Source organism: Podarcis gaigeae (assembly GCF_964106915.1).
Source record: "Podarcis gaigeae genome assembly, chromosome: W".
Classification (NCBI taxonomy): domain Eukaryota; kingdom Metazoa; phylum Chordata; class Lepidosauria; order Squamata; family Lacertidae; genus Podarcis; species Podarcis gaigeae.
This window is the reverse complement of record NC_139695.1, coordinates 14,755,423-14,775,181: the sequence shown is the minus strand read 5'-3', so window position 1 is coordinate 14,775,181 and position 19,759 is coordinate 14,755,423. Positions and strand designations below refer to the sequence as shown.

Here is a 19,759-nt window from a genome sequence, read left to right as displayed (position 1 = left end):
AAGAGTGAAAGAGTGTAATTAAAAATAATAATAATAATAATAATAATAATAATAATAATAATAATAATATTTATTTATTTATTTATACATACATACATACATACCCCGCCCATTTGGCTGGGTTTCCCCAGCCACTCTGGGTGGCTCCCAATTGAATATTAAAAACACAATAAAGCATTAAACATTAAAAACTTCCCTAAACAGGGCTGCCTTCAGATGTCTTTTAAAAGTAGGATAGTTGCTTATTTCCTTAACATCTGATGGGAGGGCGTTCCACAGGGCAGGCGCCAATACCGAGAAGGCCCTCTGCCTGGTTCCCTGTAACCTCACTTCTTGCAATGAGGGAACCGCCAGAAGGCCCGCGGCGTTGGATCTCAGTGTCTGGGCTGAACAATTGGGGTAGAGACGCTCCTTCAGGTATACAGAACTGAGGCCGCTTAGGGCTTTAAAGGTCAGCACCAACACTTTTCTCGGAAACGTACTGGGAGCCAATGCAGGTCTCTTAGGACCGGTGTTATATGGTCCCGGCAGCCACTCCCAGTCACCAGTCTGACAGCTACATTATGGATTAATTGCAGTTTCCAAGTCACGTTCCAAGGTAGCCCCACGTAGAGCGCATTGCAGTACAAGCGAGAGATAACTAGAGCATGCACCACTCTGACAAGACAGTCTGCAGGCAGGTAGGGTCTCCGCCTGCGTACCAGATGGATCTGGTAGACAGCTGCCCTGGACACACAATTGACCTGCGCCTCCATGGACAGCTGTGAGTCCAAAATGACTCCCAGGCTGCGCACCTGGTCCTTCAGGGGTACAGTTACCCCATTCAGGACCAGGGAGTCCTCCACATCTGCCCGCCCCCTGTCCCCCCAAAACAGTACTTCTGTCTTTTCAGGATTCAACCTCAATCTGTTAGCCACCACCCATCCACCAACCGCCTCCAGGCACTCACACAAGACAGTCACCCCCTTCACTGGTTCTGATTCACAAGTGAAAGCCCAGGGGTCTGAACACTCATCCCCTAACACCACTTTCTGGACACGGCCCAGGAGAAAGGAGTGGAACCACTGTATAACAGTGCCCCCAGCTCCCAGCCCCTCTAGACGGTCCAGAATGATGCTATGGTTGATGGTATCAAAGGCCGCTGAGAGATCCAGCAGAACTAGGAAACAGCTCTCACCTTTATCCCTAGCATGCCAGAGATCATCGACCAGCGTGACCAAGGCAGTTTCAGCCCCAGTAAAAAGTTAGTATATAAGAATATAGCTATCAGTCTACAGAGCAGTCTAATATGAGTGGTCATTATATCTAGTTTGTGGCACAGGTCATCATCTGACGAATTTTTGAGCACTGCTGTGCAGAATCTGGCAACGTTGTATTTTGTAGCAGGGTTGGTATCTGGAAGCAGCAGGGAGGTACAGAATTTTCCTGTGCGCCCTGGGTACTTATGCAGTAATGGTAAGATGAGGCTAGTACGAATGTCTCTATAATAAAGATACTGGAGAAGCACATGCTCTGTTGTTTCTATTTGTCCAGAATCACAGGGGCATTGTCTCTCCAGGTAAGCAATCTACCTTTATCGGCCTTCAAGGACAGCCGAGGGGAGGGCATGACATCGAGCCAAAGTAAAGGTCCTCCGGTTTTTAGGGATTTCGAGTTTAGCTAGATATGCCATAGGGGAGGCAGAATACCTGGAGGATCCATTGGCAATAAAAGTTGGGGTCCTGGCTAGATCCAATTGGCATTCAGTGTCTGCAACACACTGTTTTATGAGAGCTTTGGCCTGTTTGCATTTCATGCTGAGTAGAGGACCTGGAGAGAAGCCTAGGGTTGAGATCTTTGTTGCCATAGCCTGTTTCCATGTGGATTGAAAATCATCATTCATAGTTAGTGGGGCAAGGCCAAGGGGAAATAAAGAAAGTCTGAGCCAGTAGTTGAGTATCGTCACCTGTTGGAGCCAGCCGTCACAAGTGGCACTTTTTTAGTATAAAATAAAGACACGGAAAGCCTGCAATATTTCCATAATAAGAGAGAGCAGCCCCTCTGTCTGCCCTTCTCCGATTTATTCTCCTTTGTTCTGTCCAGCCGCATGGCCGTTTGCCAATCTCATGTTACCTCATCCGGTCAAGCTTTTATTGCCCCCATCATTACATTCCAATACATTGTAAAGCTCAGAGTGCTGGTCATGAGGTCCGGAGGTACCCTGCAGTATTTACAAACCTTTGCCATGGCTTTATGACTCCCACATGCCCTCTTTCTTTATATTTTAATCAGAGCCATAAATGTCCGTTCCAATATGGTTATATCGAGATCGATAAGCGACTCTTGTGAGACTGGAGAACCATGCAGTACATACAGAAATTAAAGAAGGAATACATTGTATATAGCAACACAAAATAATGCAAATAACTACTATAATAATCACTAAAATCAATAATGTTGAAGCCAACTTCCATCCGGAAGCCAAGAATATAAGAATTCTGATTCCAAGCTGCATGGTAGGCTTCCTTTCTAGTTTATTAGCCATGCACTGATGTCACTCCTATAGCACTGAGATTGGTCACTGTATGTTCCTGTAAGAGAACAAGAGCTATTAAAAGTGAATTTCAATGTATATTGACAGTTTGGATATATGCCCCATGATTCTTTTCCCTCTCTAATTTGAAAACAAACGGGGGCAGGCTCATGGAGGGTCAAGTGTACTGGAGGCCAAAAAGATTGCTTAGGGGATATAATATTTGTAAATCGAAAGGATCCATTGACAGGCACACCATGAAACATTAAGCCTGAATGGCTGGCAAGAGGGGGCATGTGCATACACAGCCAGCATCTAGAAGCATGCAATAAACTGGTAAACATAATCATATCTTGTACAAAAATATTATCCCTCCATATCTTATGATAATTTTCTCCCCTAAAAGTCTTATTCAACAAAGCTGTTCTTATAGTTCGAGAGTGGCTGAGCCGTGGATGCTGCCAGCCAGAGTAGGATTCTGATGACAGCGGCTTGCCAGCTGATAAGGTGAAATATGGTGGTTTCAACTGGACTGGGTCGTCTGCTTCTCTTCCTTGTATAACGGTGCAGCAAAGGATGGCAAGGCAAATGGTTAGGAAGGCGCTTCCGCGGTTGAAGATGCTCGCCATGGCCGCACGCATCGAGCTGGAACCCACAAAGGCTTGTCCTCTACGTCCACTGCCGCGTATCCTCGTCCCCACATAATCAGCGGGACAGATCCATGCCACGCGGGATCAGGCAAGCGTCGGTACACCACCAAGGGGCGGGGGAGTGCCTCTTCCTTCCTAAAATGCAATTCAGTGGGGGTATGGGTCCTGTTATGTGGATATAAGAAATGGTTAAGCACAAAAAGAACTTGGTGAACAGCCGAAGGGATATCCGCTGTTGGTATGCTTCGGCCGCCAAGCTGTTTAAGCAATAGTGTTTTGAACGTCAGGTGTGCTCTTTCCACTATCGCTTGCCCTGTGGAGTTAAAGGGTATACCATGAGTTAATTTCACATTCCACAACATACAAAATTCCGAAAATGTTTTAGAAATATATGCTGGACCATTATCAGTTTTGATGCGCGCAGGTTTACCCATGACTGAGAAACAGCGAATGGTGTGCTGAATCACATGACGAGCTGTTTCCCCCCTCATGGGCGTAGCCCATATGAATCCAGAGTGGGTGGCCACCGTGAGGTGAACCTTGGAGAGTGGAGCCAACACAGGTGTGTGTGTGACATCCATCTGCCAACACGCCAATGCAGACGTGCCCCTAGGATTGACAGCATCAAAAGGAACGGCCAGCTGAGATTTAGAACAAGTAGCACATAGGGAAACTATATCCCTTGCCTGGGCCAAGGGAATAGAAAACTGCTTAGCCAATGCTTTCGCAGGGAGATGAAAAGTGTTATGACATAGTATAGGATCAGAAAAGAGAGAAAAGGCAGAAATGTCTCTCAATGCTGCATCTGCTCATGCATTGCCTTCTGCTAAATACCCTGGGTGCGATGTGTGGGAGCGAAGATGTGCAACATAATAAGGGAACTCTCTGTGCTGAAGTAAGGCCTGCAGGGCAAGAAACAAGGAAAATAAGTCAGAATCCAAGGAAGGAGTTATATAAAATATTTGTAAAATAGCAAAAAGGCGATATACATACTGAGTATCCACAATAAGGTTGAAAGGTTGAGTAGGAAAGGATTGAAAGGCAAGAATCACAGCCGCTAGTTCAGCTCGCTGGGCAGAAGACTGTGGAGGGGTAAATAAACATTTCGATTTTCCTCCCTCCTCCCACGTCACTACTCCTCTACTTCTTGTTCCATCCGTGAAAAGGGTTAGTGCAGAGGGGAGAGGTGTGAGAGACAAGGGGGTAGCCAAAACATAGGTGACCTGTGTCAAAAATGTCAAACGGTCATCCTTTGGAGGATTAAAAATGGTGACACCTATAAAATCCGCTAAGGCGATTTGCACGGCAGCATTTGTGATCAATAAATGCTGCTGTTCAGTCTGTGAAAAAGGCAAATAAATTGATGCAACATCAAAACCGCTCAAAGCCATAGCACGTGAACGTCCTTTAATCACAATGTCTGATGTGGATTCAATTATTGAATAAATGTTCTTTGGAGGGGTATGTGCTAAATGTAACCATTCTATAATGCAGATAGTCTTCTTCTTGTCCGTCTGAGCATATAAAATTCCTGTTGGCAACAATGGTGTAGCAAACACTGCCAGATGCAGCTGGTGTTCAGCACCTCTAGGTGGCACATGCGGAAAGGTTTCGATGCTTCATCCATAAAATGCTGACAAAGTGTAGGGGAGTTCCGCATGCTGTGAGGCAGGACAACCCACTGATATTGCTGGGTGGGTTGAGAATTGTTATATACTGGCAATGTAAAAGCAAACTGTTCCTGTCTGCTGGAGCCAGTGGGATGAAGACAGTTCAATGTGGCCGAAAGTCAATTGTTCAGAAATAAGCTGTTCAGAAACAAATTGGTGCTGCTGCTGCTGATTTTTCTTTTGGTAGATGCTGTTCTACCCCCACTGGGGTATCAGTGATCTTGGCTTGCCACACTGGAAATATGTTGTATCGGTGGCTACAGGCTGGTTTTTATTCAGCGCTGCTGTTAACAGATGAGCTGCTGTACCTACAGACTGACAAATGCGAAGCATGACTGCTGTGTCTGTGGCAGGATGGGGATTGTGTATTATCGGTCTTAACGCAACCTTACAATCCTCATTTGTCTTTTCAAAGGCCAATTGTTTGATAATTATTTGTTTGGCTTCAGGATTTTCAATTTGTCTACTCACTGCTGTAATCAGCCTATCCATGAAGGAGGAATATGATTCTCTAGGTTCTTGTTTGATTGAACCCCACCTAGACTGGATACTGGTGGGTTCTGGGATTTTTCTCATTGCTTGTTGAGCAGCAAGAGCAGTATCCCTCAATAAGATCTGCAGCAGTGTGGCTTGCACTGAAGCCTGATCAAAGGGCCCATGCCCCATCATAGCATCCATCACATCTGCGAGGGTAAGATTAGGATTATTCCCTCTTATTTGTTGTAACAACGCTGGAGCATAATCACGGCAGGCAGTTTCCCATTTGTGGGCAAACAGTACACCTGCTGATGGGGGTAACACTGTACGTGCCAAAAGCTTGATGTCATCTGGCACCAACAGCTGGGCTAATGTGGCTTCTAAAAGAGCCTGTGTGAATGGTGCTTGAAGTCCATTTGTCCTAACTGACAATTGGAGCTCTTTCAAGATTTTAAAGTCAAAAGGTTGGTGCTGGGCTTGAGTTCCTGCTGGAGCACCAGCAGGGGGCACAATAACAGGGAATGCCATGGTATCCTGAGATAAGGAGCAGGCAAGGACTGCACGTTGAAAAGGGGTAGCTGGTTCTGCTGCTGAAAGAGCAGGGTCATTTCCAGCCAGACCACTGTATTTTTGCAGGATTGGGTCCTCTGGTGAGGAACTGTAGTCTGGAGGCTTGGGGTCTGGGGGTGCTGGCAAAGCAAGTGCTGGAACACATGGCAGGACAGCAGGCTGAATTAAAGAAGCTTCAGCTTGTGTTGGCAATACAGCCATGGAGATATTTTTTGGTGATAAAGAACCCATAGCATATCAAATTTTACACCAAGCATTTAAAATTCGAATTCCTATGCTGGGATGTCCATGAAAATGAGTCCCGATCGTATCCCAATGTTTTATTTCCCATATTCCATCCAAAGGGAACCAGGGACAATGTTCATGAATGCACAGAATAAGCTGTATCAAATCACCCTCTGGAACTTCCAATTTGTTGGAGGAGAGGAGAAATTTTAAATCTCTTAAAAATTTCTGTTGGGGCGTAGTCAAAGAGCTGCCCATGTTTCTAAAATCAATATAAAAGGGATCGACTCACCGGGATCCTTAGATGAATAGCGCTTGAAGCCCTTTCCGGGCGTGGTGAGTCGATGATATCCACTGCTCGGATCGAAAATCCTCTTAGTCTGCCTCAGACTGTTTGCTTTCAGATGCTTCTTTTTTCTCTTATAAAAACCTCAGCCGTATCCTTTTATTCAGCCTCAGAGAGGGCACCACTTGTTGGAGCCAGCCGTCACAAGTGGCACTTTTTTAGTATAAAATAAAGACACGGAAAGCCTGCAATATTTCCATAATAAGAGAGAGCAGCCCCTCTGTCTGCCCTTCTCCGATTTATTCTCCTTTGTTCTGTCCAGCCGCATGGCCGTTTGCCAATCTCATGTTACCTCATCCGGTCAAGCTTTTATTGCCCCCATCATTACATTCCAATACATTGTAAAGCTCAGAGTGCTGGTCATGAGGTCCGGAGGTACCCTGCAGTATTTACAAACCTCTGCCATGGCTTTATGACTCCCACAGTGAATGAATGAATTAATTTATTACGGTCATAGACCAGAAAAAACAACAACGATAATTTACAAGGGGAGTAATGGTGTCAATTAAAAATTGTAAAATTATACATAAAAGCAATACACATATGCACACACACACACACACATACACGCACACACGCACTACAATGTATGTATAGACTTAAAAAATGAAGGGGCTTGTCCAGGGGTCAAGTCTTTTACTTTTTTACAGCTAATGCCCTCCGCTTGATCGCAGCCGCAGAAAATTTGGCCACTTTCAGTGTTACTTCTGGGTTTTTATCTCCTAGTAGGATTTTCAGCCGCTGAGATTCAGATCGACCTGGAAATTTCTGAACGATAGGGGAAATAAACAGTGACCTGATATCCCCATAGAGGTCGCAGTGTAGCAACACATGTGAAACCGTTTCCACCTCTTTCAGACCACATGGGCAGACTCGTTCAGCATAGGGTTTGCCCACGTATCTGCCCTTTAGTAAGGCAGATGGCAGTACATCAAATCTGGTAAGGGTAAACGCCCGCCTGTATTTTGCGATTTGTAAATCCAGCAAATATGGTGTTAGATTGAACCCTTTTCCATAATCTTGGATGGCTGGATATTTATCTATCTTGCTCATATGGTCCTGGAGCTCTACATCTCCTATTCGCTGGCTCACCATCCTTTTAGCCTTTTCAAAACCTGAGGCTATAAGTTCTTGTGGGGAAAGCCCCAGGCCCTTCAATTTTTCATAGAGCAACAATCTCCATTTAGACTGGAACGGGTCTAATAGAGTCAATGGAGCCACTCCCACTGGGAAAAATATGAGTTTTAGCCAGAAGTGAATCTTCAGGATCCATATCCTGGCATTGATAGGGAGTTGACCTACCTCCAGCCTAATGGCTGTGTTGGAAACACAGGTAGGTAACCCTAGTAGGGAGCGGTAAAATTTAGTTTGTACAGATTCCAGGGACTTGAGTTTTTGACAATTAAATATCTGGGTGCCATACATCAGTTGTGGAAGTATTTTTGCGACAAAGACCTGGGAGGCAGCAGGAACATATTGACCTCCTTTTCTATAGAAGAATCTTATGATAGCTCTGGAGGATCTTTGCGCATTTGCAATGGAATTCTTAATCTGATGGCACCAGGATCCCTTCTCATCAAAGATTATTCCAAGATATCTAAAGGATGTTACTTGCTCAATAGGTTGGTTATTAATTTTCCATTTATGTCGGAGTTTTCTCTTGGAGAACACCATAATTTTTGATTTAGTGTAATTTATTATTAGGTGTTCAGCTTCGCAATACTCTGTAAGAGCTCGTAAAAGTTTTCTTAGACCCACACAAGAGAAGGAAATAAGTGCCGCATCATCTGCGTACAAAAGGACTGGAATTGGTATATTATTTAGGTTTGGGGGATGAGTACTTGCATCCTCCATCTTTCTGACTAAGGAATTTATGTAGAAATTAAATAGAATAGGGGCAAGAACACAGCCTTGCTTGACACCATGGAAACTTTGGATTTCCTTTGATAGGTTCCCATAACGGTCACATCTAACACGGATCCGAGTATTTTCATGTAGTCTACGGATAAGAAGCAAAAGACGTCTGTCGATGTTTGTGGCACTTAATTTTTCCCAAAGTCTGTGCCGGGGTATCAAATCAAAAGCTGATTTGAAATCTATAAAGGCTACATAGAGGGAGCCTCCTTTCTTTGAGGTGTATTTCTCCACTAGATGTTGCAATACCAGTCCTTGGTCTAAAGTTGATCTATGTGCCCTGAAACCAGCCTGGGCTTCCTTAAGGATGTGTTCCCATTCCAGCCAGTCCGCAAACTTTTCACGTAAGTGAGTTGCGTAAAGTTTGCTAATAATGCTTAAGAGACTGATTGGTCTGTAATTGGCTGGATCAAGTTTACAGCCTTTCTTGAATATGGGAACGATGATTGCCAATCCCCAGTCCTCTGGTATTATTGCTGTTTGATCTATGCTGGTGAATAGGGTGGCAAGGACTGGGGCCCACCAGTCAATATTGGCTTTGAGAAGCTCAGGGGAGATATTATCTGCTCCCGGGGCTTTTCTGTATTTGAGTGCCTGAATAAGCCTCCTGACCTCCGCAACCGACACCGGAGGCCACTCATCACCTGCCGCACACTGTGTTAGTGGCTGTGTCAAAGGCAGAGCTGAATATAGTGATTGGAAAAATGCCTCCCAAGTCCCTGCAGGTATAGTATACTCCACTTCTGAGGAGGTAGATCGCACTCCATTCGCTACCATTCTCCAGAAGGTGGCCGAGTCTCTCTCTCTGGATGCATCTATTAGGCATTTCCATTCTCTTTTCTGTGCCAGGAGTTTTTTGTTTTTAATCAGGATTTTATAATTTCGTTTATCTTCAAACCAGACCGTGGGGAGTTGGGGTAAATTGGCAGATCTATAATTCTTGTATTTTTTCAGTAAGTTTAGCTTCATGTCCTGGCATTCTTGATCAAACCAGGGTTTGGAGTTTTTATATACTGAGGATTGCCTATTTGACCTGTTCCTTTTTTCCTTCAGGGAATCTTGAAGGAGTGAAATTAACTCCTGAAATAAATTTATTTTTAATTCATGGCTTGAGGAAGTTATAAGGTTATCTCTCTTAGTGAGGAATTCCTTTGAGCATAGCCTACTTGAAATTTCCTTATGCAGTTCATCTGTCCATCTAATACGAGAATATCTGAGCTCCAAAGCTGTAGGGCTCGAATATTCGATTTTCTCAGCGCAGGATAAATCCTTTCCCGCAACTACAAGTGCACTTAATGGCAGATGGTCACTGTCTAAGCGCTCCTCCACTTTGCATTCCAGAACTTTGTTTTGAAGATCATACGACACGATTATATAATCAATTGTGGAGGCGCCATTGTTAGATATAAATGTGAATTCTCCGACCTTCTCCCCCTCAGTACGGCCATTCAGTATAACCAAGTCCAACTTATTGACCAAGTGTAATAGGCATAAGCCAGCATAATTACAGCCTTTATCCTTTGAGATTCTAGCTGGTATTGAGTGGGCTTCCTCTATAATGGGGGCTGTTTCATGGAAATGGGCATACAAAGCCTCATCAGATTGTCCAGTTCTGGCATTTAGGTCGCCAGCCACCACTACAGAGGCATCAGGAAATTGATTTGATAGTTTGTCAAGATACTGTTCTAACTGAGCCCAGGTATTTCTTATCAGTCTTTTCTCTCTTTGTGGGGGTAGGTATACGTTAATCAGCAGCAAGCTGTGGGTTCTCCACTGTACCTGCACAGCTGTGGCCAGATGGTCTAGTGGGTCTAGTTTTTTAAATATGGCCCTTAGCCTTGTTGAGATTAAAGTAACTAACCCACCTTTAACTCGCCCCCCTCTAGTACTTAAAAGACCTGGGAGGGAGAACGCAGAAAAGCCATTTAACTCCACTTCGCTTGTGCTCCAGGTCTCCTGGAGAAACACAATGTCATGTCTCTGAATATATTTAGTAAAGGATTGGTCAGAAGCCCTCTTTTGCCAACCTGCAATATTCCAAGTTAGCAAGGTAAGGTTGCACGTTGTCTTGCCAAAAGTTGATCTTAGTCAATTTGCCTTTAAAAGATTTTTAGGGCCTATCTTTTTGTCTATTGATTGAGTTTCGTTCATTTTGGCAATGTCCATAGATGTATTATCGCCCAAGTACTCAATGGAATCGATTGAAGGGTGCAACGTGCTAACATTAGTGATCAGTACTCCTTTTTTTGGCGAATCTACCTTGAGGTGTTCTATTTGTCTAGTACCAAGTTCGTCCTCATCCAGATATCTCATGCTGGTCCAAGAGCACGTTGTGGTTGTCATAGGGATGGTTTCCTTCTTAGATGGTAATTTATTACTGTCCCTTACGCACTGTGTTAGATCTGTTGCTATCAGGTTTATCTCTGCAACTGCAGAGGTATTGTAAAAGTAGTCTTTCATGGTTGCCATAGGGATGGTTTCCTTCTTAGATGGTAGTTTATTACTGTCCCTTGCGCACTGTGTTAGATCTGTTGTTAACAGGTTTATCTCTGCAGTTGCAGAGGTATTATAGGAGTAGTCCTTCATGGGGTCTATCTTGGCTTTTTCAGAGACGTTCTCTTTCTTTAAATGGTCCGTTGCCGGATCTTTCTCTCTTGCTTTTTCCTGAACATTCATCTCTGTTAGCTTATTTCTAAGGGTCTCCAATCTTCCCAAGATCTCAGATTGGGCAAGGAAAGGCAACAATCCAAACTGATTTATTAATGCCTTTTCTTCTGGATAGAAGTTATCAGTCCCCTCATTAGGCAGTCTCATCTCCTGTCTTAGTTTCAAGGGCCCTTGCTCAATATATTCCAGTTTGTCTTTTGAGTGTCCTCTCTCCTCCTTTGATTTACAAGTGAATCTTATCTCAGCTGTCGTAATATCATCAGGAAGCAAATTCAAACATGTGCTGTTTTCAAAATATCTTGTTACCGTTATCCTTTTCTTTAACAGCAAGTGTCTTGATCTATATATATATTTGGCCAAGTTTTGATCTTTGAAGGAGGCAATCACTCGCAGAGAGTATCCATTATAGAATATGAAATCTACTGAGGTAATGTCATTTAATCTTATTTTCCCTGGCAGCATATCATCTAAAGTATTCACAAAATGCACTGAGCGTTCTTTCTGTGTAAGGAAGCCCTTTGGCTTCGGGTAGTTTAGAAAAGCCAACTTCCTATCTGCCAGTATCAGTTTCCATCCTTTATCCTGGGACAGATCTTGCCCTGCTACTGGCTCATCTTGAGATCTGCCATAATCAATGGTATGGGGTGAGTCTTCTTTAATATTTGTGGATCCTTGAGGTTTCAGCATAGAGCACCCGAGTAGTGATTTCGTTTCCTCACTTGTTTTGTTAGGCAGCAATGGTGTTTCTTTCAAAGACTTCAGCTGGATCTTTTTTTCTGCATCCACACTGTTATTCTCTCTGCTGCCATGTGTAGCAGGTTTGTTAGAGTTTGTTTTTGATTTTGTTGGAATCAGCTTATATAGTCTTTTCCAACATACTTTACATGCACGTCGGTTTATGACAGATTTCCTTGCAGTTTTTATGTTCTTACTTTTCTTTTTAGTTTCAGCTTTCTTCTTATGGGATCTCTTGCTGATACCTCGCTTCTTTTGATTTACTTGAGTAGAAGATTCAGTTTTGGGGGCAGAGACATACAACCCTATGTCCTTTCCTTGGTGTAAATGATTTTCCGCTGATGATCCTTGTGTGCACTTACTGGTTGCTGGTTGCTTTATATGTTCTGGCTCTTGAGGGATGGTTGGTGGATCAGCACCATGAAATTCTGAGCCTTTAGCTTGGAGGGAATAATTTTCCACTAGTGTCAGGAGCAACCCATTTGTTATTGTTAAATATTTTTTCATAGCTGCCAGATCCAGATTTATAGAGAGCAGCCAGTCCTGAGAATAGCAGTCATTGTTTTCCGTCTGGGAGCCCATAGATGAAGTCTGGGTTTTCTGGGAGTTTCGGGTTTCTTCCTGTAACTCTGAAGATAATATCTCAGCCAAGACTATTTCATGGGCCAGGCTCATTGTATTTCTATTTTGGTTGTTATTCTCCGAGTCCTGTATTCCTCTAGGAAAAGTTGAGTGATCTTGAGCAGCAGAGGAAAAGAGAAGGGCCTCATCCTGCTTCAACTCAATCATCTCAGCCATCTTTTGCTCATTTCCATTTCCATTCTCGTTGTCCCTTGTATGTGAAAAGTATTGCGTGATTTTACTCTGTTTCTCAAGGCACTCCTGGAACAATGGGCTTGTCACTATCCCCAGGTCAACTTGAAGGGCTGATCTTAGAAATTTGGATTGTACAGGTTCTAGGGGTGCAAAATTGGAGAAGGGGCCCAGCTGGGCACCATAGAGAAGTTGTACTATTGGCTAGGCTTCAAATAAGTTGAGTGCTGCAGGTATATAGTGGCCACCTCTTGTTTTAAGAAATTTAAGGATTACAGATTAGCTTCTCTGTGCAGTTTCAGCAACATGTTCCCCATGGGCTTTCCTATTGCCGGTAGAGTGAAAAACTACCGCCATGTATTCGAAACAAGAGACCTGCTCAGTCTTGTGGTCATCTAACGGTTCATAGGCCTTTTGGCAAATGCCATGATCTTAGTTTTCTGATAGTTGAGTTCTAGCTGCTTCTCCTTGCAATACTGTTGAGGCCAATAGGTGTTCTTGAAAGTATTGCTGCATAGAATAGAACAGAAATGTGTCTTCCAGCAAGCTTTGGGGAGTGAAAATTTATGTTGTGAAGATGGCCCACCATGGAATTAATGTAAAAATTAAATAAGAGTGGGGCCAGTATGCAGCCTTGCTTGACACCTTTCTCTTGGGGTCCCTTCCAAGTCTACAGTTCTATGGTTCTGTGATTCTAAGTAAACATGGGCTGTGCATGTATAGCTGCTAGGATCACCCCAAACTTCTGCATTTAAGATCTTATTGGTGGGAAAGCGCGTTAACGTTCGACAGAGACCAAAGTCTGCGTCGAGGGGTGTTGGGTAAAGAAGCATGGAGACAGTGGGTGGTGATGGTGTGGACTTGGGATTCAAAGCAGGGTTGGATTTTTATATTTTATTTTTTGGGGGGAGCGGCAGCCCAGATAGCCATCAAATAACAGAACGGTCTGTCTCTTACCCTTGAGGACAAACAGCAAGATGCAGAACTAGGGCAGAGCAAGTGGTGGTAAAGGAGCCTGCCCTCCATCTAATCTAATGTGCACCAATTTTTTTGCAGCCTGATTTGGCAAAAAAAGGTGCACATCAGACTCAAATAAATACGGTAGCTCAACACAACGGATGCTTCAAGTAGTTTCCCCAAATTCAGCTGAAATTCCAACTTATACTGGCTTCTCCAACCCCTTCAACCCCTTCATAGCAAGCATCTTTAGTACTTAGTAGTGCAGCGTTTTGCTGCTATGACCTACTTCAAACGAGATGCATAGCCAGACAGCGGCTTCCAGTTCAGTAATATTCTTGGGTTTGCGTGCTGCAACCACCTTCTTCAAATCCCACCAGAGATTTTCTATGGGGTTCAAGTCAGGTGACACTGATGGCCACTGTAGAACCTTCCAGGACTTCTGCCTTGGTGGAATTTGAGGTATGCTTGGGATCATTGTCCTGTTGGAGCTTCTCCTTATCAGGGTATAAGGGCTTCTACCTGAATGCACAACAGAATCCACTATCACCTGGTAGACCACAAGGTGGGTTGGCTACCTTAGTTTCTTTGGCCTTATATCTGCAGGTGGAACAAATCGACATCCAGTCGTCATCCATGCTGGGTATAAAGCTACAAACAGCGGAGGAAGTGTTCGTGGTGATTGTCCTGTTGGAAGGTCCAATGACACCCAAGCTTCAGCTTCCTCACAGATACCATGATGTTTCCTCCTAGGATTTCCTGATATTTCAATGAATCCATCCTGCCTTCCACATGCTGCATGTTTCCAGTGCCAGAGGATGCAAAGGAGCTCCAGAGCATCACCGAGCCACCACCATTCTTCACTGTAGGCAGAGTGTTCTCTTCAGCGTATGCTTCATTCTTCTTCCTCCAGACATAACGCTGATCCAAGGGGACAAAAATTTCCAAGTTTGTTTCATCGCTCCAAAAAACAGAATCCAAAACTTATGTGGCTTATTTATATGTTTTTGAGCATACTGGAGCCAACTTTTCTTGTGCTTTTGGGTCAGTAGTATTGGAGTTCTGGCAAGGAAACCTTCTGTGTTTAGTACGTGCCTTACTGTGCTCACTGCCACCAAGTCTTGCTGCAGCTCTTATGCAGTCACTGAGGGTTTTTCCCAGTCTGCCTTCCCAGAAGTCTGGTTGCTGCTGCAGATAGCTTCCTTTTTCTGCCCTGTCCAGGTAGTGTAACCACTGTTCCTTTAACTTTGAACTTGCAAACTATGCCTCCAGCGGTGTCTCTAGGAACATTCAGTGCCTTCGCTATCTTTTTGTATCCTCCTTTTTTGTGAAGGACAGTGATCTCTTCTCTTCTCTTACCTTCTTGGACCATTCTCTTGACTTAACTATATTTCTAACATGCAGCCAAATGTAACACTCAGCAAACCCCAAATCCAGCTCAGGTATTTCATGTGTTCCAGCTCAAGCGCACCTGGTACAACTAATGAAGCCCTTGATTAGTTGCATCAGGTGTGCTTGAGACAACACCTGTTGTATTTGTGCTGTTCTGAGGGATTCTATTCAGGGGGTTAAATAATCTTCTTCTTTGGCGATCACTTGTGGCCAAGTACGATTGTCTTCCATGGACATGGCATGTCTGTAAGTGACCGTGGAGGCCAATTCTGGACCCGCATGTCCTTCCACAGTGGTAGCATAGGTTTCTGGGCAGGAGTTGATCATGGTGAGGATTTGCCAAAAGTGCCTTCCTCTGAGCACGTTTCTCCCTTGCGTCCTGAGTTCAAAAGTCTTCAAAGGTCATGACACCTTTGGTAAAGGCTGTTCTCCAATTGGAGTGCATGCAGGCCAGTGTTTCCCAATTTTCCGTGCTTACAGGTGAAACTCGGAAAATGAGAATACCGTGGAAAAGTTCATTTATTTCAGTTGTTGTTGTTTAGTCATTTAGTCGTGTCCGACTCTTCGTGACCCCATGGAGCAGAGCACGCCAGGCACGTCTGTCTTCCACTGCCTCCCGCAGTTTGGTCAAACTCATGCTGGTAGCTTCGAAGACACTATCCAACCATCTCGTCCTCTGTCGTCCCCTTCTCCTTGTGCCCTCCATCTTTCCCAGCATCAGGGTCTTTTCCAGGGAGTCTTCTCTTCTCATGAGGTGGCCAAAGTACTGGAGCCTCAGCTTCACAATCTGTCCTTCCAGTGAGCACTCAGGGCTGATTTCCTTCAGAATGGAGAGGTTTGATCTTCTTGCAGTCCATGGGACTCTCAAGAGTCTCCTCCAGCACCATAATTCAAAAGCATCAAATCTTCGGCAATTTATTTCAGTAATTCAACTTAAAAGGTGAAACTAATATATGAGATAGACTCATGACATGCAAAGCGAGATATGTCAAGCCTTTATTTGTTATAATTGTGATATTATGGCGTACAGCTGATGAAAACCCCAAACTAAAAAACTCAGAAAATTAGAATATTAAATGAAATCAGCAAAACAAGGATTGCATATAGAGCAATATTGGACCTCTGAGAAGTAGAAGCATGCACATGTACTCAGTACTTGGTTTGGGCCCCTTTTGCATCAATTACTGCCTCAATGCGGCATGGCATGGATGCGATCAGCCTGTGGCACTGCTGAGGTGTTATGGAAGACCAGGATGCTTCAATAGCAGCCTTCAGCTCTTCTGCATTGCTTAGTCTCATGTCTCTCATCTTTCTCTTGGCAATGCCCCATAGATTCTCTATGGGGTTCAGGTCAGGCGAGTTTGCTGGCCAATCAAGCACAGTAATCCCATGGGCACTGAACCAGGTTTTGGTACTTTTGGCAGTGTGTGCAGGTGCCAAGTCCTGCTGGAAAATGAAGTCAGCATCCCCATAAAGCTTGTCTTCAGAAGGAAGCATGAAGTGCTCCAAAATCTCCTGGTAGACAGCTGCGTTGACCCTGGATTTAATGAAGCACAGTGGACCAACACCAGCTGATGGCATGGCTCCCCAAATCAACACTTCGCACTGGACTTCAAGCATCTGGCATTGTGTGCCTTCCCATTCTTCCTCCAGACTCTGGGTCCTTGGTTTCCAAATGAGATGCAAAAGCTGCTCTCATCAGAAAAGAGGACTTGGGACCACTGAGCAACAGCCCAGTTCTTTTTTTTTCTTTAGCCCAGGCAAGATGCTTCTGACGTTTCTTGTTCAGGAGTGGCTTGACAAGAGGAACATGACATTTGAAGCCCATCTCCAGGATCCGTCTGTGTGTGGTAGCTCTTGATGCACTAACTCCAGCCTCAGTCCACTCTTTGTGAAAATCCCCAACACGTTTGAATGGTCTTTTCCTGACAATCCTCTTCAGGCTGTGGTCATCCCTGCTGCGTGTGCACCTTTTTCTTCCACACTTTTCCCTTCCGCATAACTTTCCATTAATGTTCTTCAATACAGCACTTTGGGAACATCCAACTTCTGCAATTACCCTTTGAGGCTTTACCTCCTTATGATGGCTTTCTGCACAACTGTCAGGTCAGCAGCCTTCCCCATGATTGTGCTTCCTACTGAACCCATTGCAGGTGTTATGGATTGAATAGCTACTGCACCTTTTCACAATATTCTAATTTTCTGAGATTGTTAATTTGGGGTTTTTATCAGCTGTACGCCATAATATCACAATTATAACAAATAAAGGCTTGACGTAACTCGCTTTGCATGTCATGAGTCTATCTCATATATTAGTTTCACCTGTATACAGTGTTTTTTTTATAGATATGCATTGAGAGCATATTTAATCCTCTCTTGTTGTCAGCCTGTATTTCGCTTTCCATTCTTAAGTTGGGAATAGAGTAGTTGCTTTGGAAGACGATAATCAGGCATCTGAACCACATGACCCATCCAACGAAGTTGATGTTGAAGAATCTTTGCTTTGACACTGGTGATCTTTGCTTCTTCCAATACACTGTCATTAGTTCACCTGTCTTCACAAGTGAGATATATATTTTTTTTGAGATACTGTTGATGGAATCTTTTGAGGAGTTGGAGATGGTGTTTATAAGTGGTCCATGTTTCACAAGTGTTGGTAGTACAGTAGCTTTGTAAACAAGCATTTTGGTTTCCCTGTGAATGTCCCGGTCCTCAAACACTCTGCACTTCAATTAGGAGAAAGGTGCACTCACAGAGCTAAGATAGTGCTGGATTTTGGCATCAGTACCTGCCCTTATGGAAAGATAACTGCCCAGGTAGGAAAAGTGATCAACATTCTGTTCAGGGGGTTAAGACTGGAGAAACCAGTATTGTAGGAAAAACAGAGATGACAGGAGGTTGGATGCAGGTGAGCTGTGCAGACGCACGCTGGCAAGCATGCTCCAAACAAGCTGCCGACTAGCTCTGCTGAGGCTCCTTTTATTAGCAGAAGTCAACAATCGGAAACAGTAGTGAAACCACCCTGAACATGACGTATTTCCATCTAAGCACATTCCCAGCATTAGCAAATATACATGTCAGCAGGTGTTTCCTTCAAAGTTTCCCCCTGATACTTGATTAAATCTGCGTCCCCGGTCATGCTTCAGCCAAGCGATATGTCTAACAAACAAATTGTGAGAGGGCACAATTTCAGAGGAAAAACCCTGTTTTCTAGCCAAGAAGGCAAAAGGTCAGGGAAAGCAGGTGCAACTCTCCTTGACATACTGTTGCATGTCTGGTGCGAGGTTTGCCTTCGCAAAGCGGAGCGTTACCTCTACACAGTGTAAGTTGCAATTTAAACTGAATTGGGGGAAACCACTTGAAGTATCTGTTGTGTTGAGCTATTTCAATTGCTTTTGTTTGATTTGCTCATTGCAAACAGCTGAAAGTCTGTAAATTTTGATAGTAAACCTGATTTGCAATGGGGGTTGAATAATTTTGATTGCAACTGTAAGTTTACATACTGAAGCAAAATAAAACAGTTTATCCCAAAAGTAAAATACAGACCCCCTTCAGAGTACACTTGTAGCATACATCACTTCTCAGTTTAACAATGTCTGAGACAGTTTTGTCCTTTTTAATTAGTTTTATGTAATAGAATATGCAGCCTGTGATGCTACCTACAATGAAATTGTCACAATTGAGCGCCTAAGATCTGCAAATCCCAACAAACCTACAACAAAGGATACCTTTCATAAGATCAAACTTGATGTGCCAGAAGATTTAAGGCAAATGTGAGTATAGAGGTCTTTTATAAATAATTTTAATCAACTTTCTTAAGTTTGTAATACCATTCGAAACGTTTTCATGCCATTATAGTTGTTGTTGTTGGGATACCAATGGTGGAAGTTGCCAAAATATCCAGCGCTTAATGGCGGATTTCCCCCGGAGCTCCGGAGGGAGTCTGCTCTACAGGTTCGGGTCCTGCCGTTACGGCGAAACGGGGATCCCAACAAATCACAGGTGCTGAAACCTGTGAACAAGGAGACTCGGCGGGCACCTTTTGCGCCCCCCCAAACCTGCAAAGAGCCTTTTTAAAGGTTTCGGAGCAGCAGCGGGTGAGCGGCGCGGTGCTGAGAGTTGTTTACCGAGCCTGTGGAGTGAAGCCGCATCTCCATTAGAGGAGAGCGCTGATTTCTTCCGAGGAATTGGACTTAAGAAAAGCAACTACCCGTGAGTAGGATTAATGATTAAAGGATTAATTTGAAGCTAAAATTAGGGAAAATTCGGTCCGAGACGGGAAAGGTATAAAGAGGAAGTCTGCCTTTCCGCTCTGCAGAGATTGCTAAGCTGGAACCGTAAGAAAATTTACTTTTGGATAAAAATAAATCCATCGCCAGAAAGCAGCCCTCCTCCCGTGAGCAGGAACGGAGGGGAGGAAATTGTATACCATATTTGCCTGTTTGAAAGAAGGGAATTTGAACTTTTACCGCTGTTTTGATACCCTGGAGACGATCTGCTTTGGCAGGGAAGCCGGCTGTAGGTTGTCTGCACGTTAAGGTAAAGAAGTATCTTTTGGAGCAAACTCCTGAGCTAACTTTTTGAGAGGATACAGTGTCCCTGGATTATATATGAACTGTGTAGCACTTAAATAACTTTGAAGAAAATTGATACTGTGGACTTTTTAGGTGATCTGGGGGATTTGCAAAGAATACTTTGTTTTAAAACTGTAAAGTGAAGTTAGAGACTTCTCCCCCTAGAGGAGACTTGACTGTAACCAACAACAATTGAAATACTAGCTGCTGAGCCATTGGGAAATTCCTATCCTAAACAACTTTACAAAGCGTGAGAC

At 43.9% G+C, this 19,759-nt stretch overlaps 1 protein-coding gene across 3 annotated transcripts in view; it reads left to right on the top strand.

Moving 5' to 3' along the window:
- Window positions 1–19,759, top strand: part of LOC310835941 (fragile X messenger ribonucleoprotein 1-like) — a 217,997-nt gene that overhangs the window by 74,306 nt on the left and 123,932 nt on the right. For all 3 annotated transcript variants that reach the window (XM_083720896.1, XM_083720898.1, XM_083720897.1), the window contains exon 5: window positions 18,553–18,701. In XM_083720896.1, coding sequence (XP_083577022.1) covers window positions 18,553–18,701 — 149 coding nt within the window. The remainder of the gene's footprint in view (window positions 1–18,552; window positions 18,702–19,759) is intronic.